Here is an 8,458-nt window from a genome sequence, read left to right as displayed (position 1 = left end):
AATTTTTTTTTTTTTCTCATCCAAACCAATCACACTGAGATAGCCACTGGCAATTCCAGAGACCCAGGCTGACCAGAGGCACCCTGAGCGGGGAAGGGCAGCCCAACAAAGGGAAGGAGCTGGGCGCTCCTGACCTCAGCAGGTACTGAGTGCCGATGAAGAGGCTCCCGTAGTACACAGTGGTTCTGCATGGACAGAACATGCTGAGGGAAAAAAGGGAGGCAGAAGGAGACAGCCAGCGAGGAACAAGAAACATGGCAGAAAAATCAGAGGAGAGACCCCAGGGACAAAAACAAAGAAAGCCCTGGGGTGTGCCACCCTGAATAACAGACTGGAAGGGGCGCTTGGTTAATCTCCGGGGGCAGCGCCAGCTGAGTGCTTATCTTTCCTGGCTACAGATCTTTCCTGCCGACAGAGACCTGTGGGCCCTGTGGTGACATTTGCTCCTGCTGGAATAAAGTGCCTGTGGCTCATTTCCACTCATCCCTTTCAATTTTTTTTCTTTGTCTTCTTATCATACTTCTCAACCTTGGGACAGGGCCTTCTGGACCCACCTGCTTGACTTGCAGGCCGTGGCTCCATATCCTTTCCAGCAGGTCACAGAGGCTGGCGATCAAGGTGTTCTCTTCCAGGCCGGTGATGTTGGCCTCTCCATGGCCAAGTTCCACGGCCTCATGGCCCATCTTCTCCACTAGCATGCGCTTGGTCTGGAACATGTAGTGTGGCTGTGGTGTTACCCTGAGAAGCCCCCAGCCCGCCAGGCCCACCGGACAGAGGCCAGGCTTCCCTCCTGCTACGTCTAAGGGCGGCCTGGCCACAGCCTAGGGTATGTCTTAGCTACGGGGTGCCTACCTGGAGCAGCACCAGCTCTGCTGATCAGAGAAACAGGACCACTCAAGAGGACTAAAAGGCTCCTCAGAAGCATCCCCAAGGAGGGGTGACGATGTTAAAAGCCTCTGCCGTCAGAGCCTGAGCCCGGGCCTCCAGCCGGCAGACCCCAGTGGCTGTGGCATTTCACAGCGGTTAGGCAGAAGCCACCATCTAGGGAGGCTCTGGGCCGGCTCAGAACTCTGAGTTGAGTGAAGGAGGAACCTTTGCCATCCTCCTTCCCCTGCTCCCTGTGTGTGGGCTTGGGGAGATAGGAAGAAGGTAACGTGTAGCAGCCTGAGGCACTCTCATCAAACCTACAGGAAGAGAGTCTGGTTTGTAGGGCTGGGACAGCTGCAGAGCACACAGGGAAGACGTGCTGCAGGAAGCAGCTATCAAGTGGGCAACCCGGACTGTGGGCACGAAGCTTCTGCATTTTGTCCCTTGGTACTGTGACCTCCAATAAACACAGGTGTCTGAAGGCCAAGTGTGTGACACACACAGAGCCTTGCACAGCCAAGTCTCTTCCTGGCTATGCTTCACTCACACAGAGGAGGGGCTCTCACACACACACACACACACACACACACACACACACACACACACACACACACACACACACACACACAAACCCCACTCCCCCGGTACAGCCGTGGCTGGCTTCCTGCCTGTCCACATCAGGGAGGATGAGAGTCAAGACAGGCAAGGGGAGAGATCTGTGCAGGCTCTCCATGATTCCATGGGCAGTGGAGATGGGGCTCACAGCTTCGGCAAGGGCACAGGGTCTGTACCTGGCTTTCCTGGCTCCCTGCCACCCCCGCCCACGTGGAGGTGTACCTTCATCCTGCATTCTTTCAATAAGCCTTCGACGAACTTGGAGTTGGTCTGTGCGATCACTGCGGGAGAGAGGTCTGACAGTTTGGGTTGCCTCAGGTTTTTTCCTAAGCTTCGTGCCTCTTGCATGTATTTCTAAAAATCAAAGAGTATTTTTAATGCACATACCGCAGGTCTTCTGTGTACCTGCTTAACCTCACACCGCACGTACGGGGAGCCTCGCGGTGCAGTGAAGGGCACAGGAGTGTCAGGTGTCTGCAGTGAAGGGCGGGGCCTCGGGCCCTCCACAGTGACCCTTGCCGGAGCTCGTTGGGTGAAAGCTCATGCGTGACATTTTGGAATTTCTGGTTTAGTCTTGTTACTGGGCAAACCTGAGGCTGGATTAGTCAGGGTCAGTCGGGATGAGGAAGTGTGGGGCTGGATTTCAAGCCCAAGGTTGTGCAGGACCCAGCCGTTCTCACACCAGCATCAGGCAGACAGTGAACCTAGAGCGCTGGGACCTGCTGCATGACCTCAGGCCCATCTGCTCAGTGGTCAAATGGGCAAGGCCTCCTAACAAGAGCAGCAGTGACTCAAAGAAGCCCTGGGTGCAAAGGGACCAGTGGGGGGGGGGGGCTGGTTTCTAGGACAGGCTGCCGCCATCCTCCCGTCTGTTCCACAGCGGAGGAAGTTGGAAGAACTTGGAAGGAGACAGCCCACTCATTACTTGTGGCCAGTACGAGCGCGGGAAGAACACTGTGGCTCTGGGTCTCTGTCCCCTGAGAAAGCACCTGCAGATTCCACACACTTTCATCAGAACCATGGGTCTGGATCGCCAGGAAGCCCAAGGGCCTTGGGCCCATGGTCAAAGAACAACTGCTCTAAGCTGTGTAGTGAAGCCAGGCGTTTGTGTGGGGGCAGAGAGAGCACGGCCAGCCAGCACACCAACACAGCAGCCACAGGGCGCACGGGAGGGCTCCCTAGCTTCAGGGGAGGACCCGGCATTGTAAGGGGAGGTGTGTGAAGCTCTGCTTTTTTATTTTTAATAAAAGGGAGTTTGTACATTGAATATAGCTCGCTTTCAAAAAATAACCTGCTAAACCTGGTACAAATTTAAGAAAACACAAGTACTTCTTAGGGCTTCAACTGACTAGTTCACCCGCCACTTTCCAACTACCCAGTAAAAAGCAGCATCAATAGCAGTTTCCTTTAGGGCATCTCTGTAAATCAGGTGAACCTGCTCACACTTTGTTCTTGTAACACCTGTGTGTATTTCTTTCTGCTTTGAGACTTTCTTGAGAGGGGCAAAGAAGGAAGATAGAATGAGAGACAACTCCCACCCCTGGGAAATTAAAGGTAACAGGTCGACCACACATCGTGAAGGTCAGTGTCCAAATAAATAAAAGGAAGTGAAAACTGCTTCTGAAAAAAAAAATCAACCTGCGAGACGGATTCTAACAGAATCACAAAGTCCATGCACCTGTCATTTAAAGTTGTGCTGATAGAGCTTGGCAGTCTACGAATTGGAGCTGAAGGATCAGTAAAAACCAGACTGACTATGATATAAAAAGGGATCCGTCTGCCCTGAGGGTCCACCCTCATCTTTCAGGCTGGGAAAACCCCAGAGCCAGAGACTCCATCCCAGGAGAGCTTAGTGCTCCTTCTAGACACTGAGAGGAGAAGACCAAGCAAAGTCAGGTAAACCTGGTCCCCTATTTCACAATGAAATCAGGAGGCCAGAGGTCCCGAGTGAGAACTGCTCCATCAACCTGGTGAGTTGGGTGCGTGGGGGTGGTGGGTCCCGGCCAGCTCCTGGGCCGGGGGCCGGTTCTGCCTTTGTGTGTCCATTCAATCTGGGCGACTCTCTTGGACTTCAGTTAAATGACATCCAGTTGGACAAGGTGACCTCAAAGTCTCCTCTCAGCACTAAGATTCCACTGTGACCTGATTTTCTGAGCATATTAGACACAGACCTGGACGAGTAAATTAAAACACTGTGGGGATGAAACCTCGCCAAAGAAAAGCCCCTTGACCAGGAATCACTGCTGCAGGCCTGCAGAATGCTTATGTAAAAAGGATTTTGGGATGTTAACATATTCTCCTTTGGAAGAAAAACAATCTGCTACATCAGGTTACTGCCACTCCAAAAGAAACACCACCGCTGAGAAAAGTCACTTCTCCCTGGTTTCAGCACAGAGGGGCTGGTGGCAGCGAGTGTCACCCGGGGACAAAACACCAGCACAAGGTGAGCAGCAGGGAAGAGGCCAGTGCTCCCAGGAGGAGTGCGCTCACACCGGTGGGGGCAGCGGGGGACTCGGGCAAGCTCACCGCTCCTCACCACGCGCAGGCAGAGAACATACCAGGCAGCGCTCAGAGAAGGATTTTTTTGGAGGCCGTGCAGGAGGAGGTGGGCCCTGGTCCCACTCCCAGAAAGCCATGGAATTCCAACAGACCGAGGGGTCCCGGGAAGACTAAGGACCCGGATGCCGAAGGCAGAGAGGTGAGAGAGAGAAGTCAGGGAGAGAGAAAAGCAGAACACACATGCAGGTGATGAAGTCACAGCAAGGGGGGAAGAACTAGAGGGGAGCACCGGGGGGAGCACGGGCAGCTGTTCCCTGGCTCTCAGCGCTCAGATTCCAGACACACGGACACGCCGGCCAGAGGCAGCTCTGCTAGAAGGAGCCCTTCTGCTTGACTCCTTCGAGCCCCTGATTGCATTTTCCTGTGATCCCGTGGAATGATGAAAAGCTGACTTCCAGTTCCTCAACTGTTCACTGTGTTGTTTGACGTGTAAGTAGCACAAATAAAGCAACAGAATCTTAATTTAAAAACACTTTAAGAAGTGGTGTCAGTGAGTGGAGGGCAAAGCACAGGCAGATGCTGATGTTTTGCTGAAACCCAGACAAGCCTGTAGTTTCTGTAAGTCCTCCCACACGTCACCCCATCTTCACCTGATGTAGCCTCCTTTTAGGTGTATTGGAATGACAAAAATGGAAAAAGAGGGGCCTCCCTGGTGACACAGGGGTTAATTCTTACCACTGTCAGGCTACCACCAACCACTGCAGCCTGAGTTTGATCCCCGGCCAGGGAGCTGACCCACATGGTGCTGAGACCTCTCCTCTCTAGCCTGCTGCTCCCCTCAGCAGCGGATTTCAGTAGATCTGCCTGCTCCTCACTGTCTTTGGGGAATTCTCTCCACCCCCCACCTCTGGCCTACATCCCAGTCCTTATATGCATAAATAAACAAAAATAAATCTTTAAAAATGTTAGGTACAAAGAATTATTTTAAAACAGAACAGATGCATTTCAAAAACGGGTACCCCCGTCTTCTTCCCCATCTCCCTGGCCCCCTCCTCCCATCTTTCCTCCTCCCCCTTGCCCCCCCATTCCCACGTACCTCACGCAGGTCGTTGTCTAGCCCCACGTGCTCGGGGTGCTGGCGGAGCCGGTCCTTCCTGCGCTGCGTGGTGGCGCGGCTGACCCGGCGGCTGAAACACAGCCGCACCCAGGTGAAGGTGAACACCTGCCCCCGCCCCAAGCCCCAGTTCTCTTTACATGGGAAAGCGGGAACATTCAAAAGGCTCATGGCACTTATATTTCAACTGATTCTCTCAGATGAAATTTCTTCATCAAGCTGCTTCTGCACTCTCGCCCCCCGCCCCATCAGCAGGAAAGCCCCTGGCTTTCAGTGTATTCATAAGGACAGGCAGCTCCTGCCACTATTGTGGTGTTTTAAAAACTGAGGCTCAAGGCCCTCCCTGGTGGTGCAGCGGGTTAAAGTGCAGCACTAAGAAGCTAAAGCCAAAAAAAAAAAAGAAGCTAAAGCCACTTCAGCATGAGTTTGATCCCTGCCCTGGAGGTGACCACATGGCGCGGCAGACCTCTCCTGACCCGCCCGCTGCTCCCCTCAGCAGTGAATTGTCGATCTGCCTGTTCTGCTCCCTGCTCTGGCTCTGGTGAATCCTCTCACTGCCCCTACACCTCTGACCTGTACCCCAGTTCTGTATGCATAAATAAATAAATCTTTGGAAAAAAAAAAACTGAGGCTCCAAAAGGCAGTGTCTCCCCTGTGGAGATTGCCCCGTTTCCACCCTCCTGCAGAGAGGCACCCCACCATGGCGAACCTCCTTTGCTCCCTGGTGCGGCCATCCTCTCCCACAGTTCCCAGTTTTGCTTCGGTGCCCACTCTATCACTCACACCCAGTCCCGCAAAGACCTGCTTTCACTTCGCCCTCAGACGCTGGACACGCTCTCCCCATGTCCTCCTCCCTGGACTTCAATGCTGCACACACAGGGAGACCACCTTTCCTCCAACCCCAATGTACTGGCTACCTGCACCCTGAACGGTGTTCAGGCCCCTCCCAGCTGCAGCACTGTCCCTATTTCACTGTCCTGTGCCCTCCACTCGCCAGCCTGCTGGTGTCTCCACAGTGACTGTGAGTTCTCCTTCCTTGTTGCTCTCATACAAGCTGCTTTCAGTTTTGATGTGAATGGGGCCCTACTTTAGTCCCCTGCGGACCGTAAGTTCATCTTAAATCAGCCCCGAGAATGCTCTTTGTGAAGCCACTGGTCCCTGTGGATGATGTGACCAAGCTGGGCCCCAACACAACCTCAGGACATTGTTCTAAGAAGTGGGGCATCTGGCGGGAGCACAGGAGGACTGGCCGGGGGGCGAGCGCCTTTGGCGAGGGGGGGTGGGGTGCCCACGGGGGCATAAACTTGTACTCCTAAGTCACCCACAGTGTTATAGACCCACAATACCTCCATAAACACAGTTTAGAGAAATAAGAAGAGGGACATATGGACATGGACACAGAGGCCTGGCAGCTGAGTAAGGATGGAGGCAGAGGCTGGAATTTGCTGCCACAATTACTGGGGCCACGGGAAACTCAACAAGGCAGGAAATAGCCTCTCCAGAGGCCTTGGAAGGGGCACGACCCTTCCCATCCCTTGATTTTTGATTTCTAGCTTCCAGCACTTTGAAAAAATAAAGTTATGTTCCTTTAAGCTGAGTTCAGGGTTTTCTGTTAATAGCAGATGAATATAGATGGTGAAAGCATGATTTTCCGATTCCATTAGCCTGTATTCATGTAACTATCCCCAAGTACAAATAACTTGGGAAAAAAAGGAAAAGACTCTGTTCTTTGGATTATTTTACATGTTGACATTAATGGTCAAGTATTTATAGAAAGTCAGTCCATATTTCAAATAGAGTAACGTGCTCTTACAAAAAGCAGTCCGGTTGCTAAGGCGCTAGCAGCCACTCACGGCCCAGCCGCCCCTTCAGAGCTGCATGGCCCCGGCCTTTATTCATTCTTCCACCTGCTGCTCAGGGGATGGACACACTTACTTGTTGTTAGTTGGTCCCGTCGCCAAGACATCAGACTGCAACTTTGGAAAGAAGCCTTGCTCGTATTTGCCTTGGCCAATTTTCATGTCCAGTAGGTGTGGGTGGATTGCTGTGTGATCCATTTTCATCAGTCGCTGCTCAATTGACTGAGCTGTAAATTAAATTTATGACCAATTACAGACCTCCTATTGGCTAAATCCTGCAAAACAGTGCCCCCCCCACCCATGCACTTCAAGGAACTCATTCTTTCTACCACTCTGAAATAGACTTTTTTACAAACGCGCTTCAGAAATCAGTCCAACTTAATATAAAAAGTTTAATTTTAAATACACACCAGATAATTAATTATCATGGTATTTTCTGCTGTTATCAAAGGGAGGGCAGCAGGGTTGTAAAATCTGTAATTGGGTACTGAAACAACTTTTCTTTAGTGGGAAATTCAATATAGAAAGTGAAATATGGTTCTGAGTACCACATGAAAGAAAACACTTTCCTTCAGCTGAAAGACAAGGGGAGGAAAAAGCAAACACAGCAGTCTTCCATGACTTAATTCCTTTGTATAAAGACCCCAAAGGTTCACAGCTCCTCCATTTGTAGAACCAGGAGCTCTGCAAAGTTTGTGACCTCATTTTCAGCAACAGGGGACTGTCCATTGTAGGGGACATAGGAGGGGATGTAGGAGGGGTGTGGATAAGGTCCAGAGGGACAGTGCAGAGGAAAGTAAGATTGGCAGGCATTCAGAATATGTCCAGAGGATAAGAACTGGCTGTTTGAAGAATGAAATAGGCCAAAGTTAAAAGATAGGATTACTCAACATTTCTATTTTAAGAACACTTAGAGGAGGAGGAGGTCTCAAAGACCTACCAAGAAACAGTGAACTATTTCTCTGGTAAAGAATTTGCTCCTAAATGTCTTTTGTCAACTGAATTTCCGAGGGCAAATATAACATGTGGGAAGTGAGACTAGGCTACACCCCTCTGTCTGGTGCTTGCTCAAGGGGAGGACAAGGAGAACCCATGGCTGGGTGATAAGCAGGAAACATGCAGAAATGCAAAGGGGTATTTTATAAATAAGTCACAGAATAAGTTACTTCCTTCAACACTAGCACATAGAGCACTGGTGATTATTCCTCAAATATATTCTAAGGAATCTTTTTTTGGGGTGGAGAGGGGCGTGTCCTTGGCACATTCCACTCTGGTTAACAGAACTTGCCCAGTGGCCTGCTCCACCCAAGCCTGGGAGTCAGGGTGTCTGGGTATCTGTGTCCCGGGGCAGAGACAGAGGTGGTATTAAGGGGCAGGGGGCTCTGTGGCAATCATCACTGCCTTGTGTGACTTAAACTTCAAAATGCTAGAGAGTGGCTTTCAGCTTCCCTAATTTGTCTTTGTAACCTGTGGGAATTTATACAAAACCTTTTTTTTTTTTTTT

General features: G+C 51.2%; 1 protein-coding gene across 1 annotated transcript in view; it reads right to left on the bottom strand.

The window, feature by feature from the left end:
- The window catches only part of DENND5B (DENN/MADD domain containing 5B), a 62,189-nt gene that overhangs the window by 24,051 nt on the left and 29,680 nt on the right, over window positions 1-8,458 (bottom strand). Inside the window, exons 7-10 of the mRNA XM_012735152.1 lie at window positions 7,031-7,181; window positions 5,078-5,168; window positions 1,705-1,836; window positions 521-707 (exon numbers count right to left, since the gene is read on the bottom strand). Coding sequence (XP_012590606.1) covers window positions 521-707; window positions 1,705-1,836; window positions 5,078-5,168; window positions 7,031-7,181 — 561 coding nt within the window. The remainder of the gene's footprint in view (window positions 1-520; window positions 708-1,704; window positions 1,837-5,077; window positions 5,169-7,030; window positions 7,182-8,458) is intronic.

This window comes from Condylura cristata, unplaced genomic scaffold (genome assembly GCF_000260355.1).
Source record: "Condylura cristata isolate star-nosed mole 26May11 unplaced genomic scaffold, ConCri1.0 scaffold00004, whole genome shotgun sequence".
Taxonomy (NCBI): domain Eukaryota; kingdom Metazoa; phylum Chordata; class Mammalia; order Eulipotyphla; family Talpidae; genus Condylura; species Condylura cristata.
This window is presented reverse-complemented; position numbering and strand designations above follow the sequence as displayed.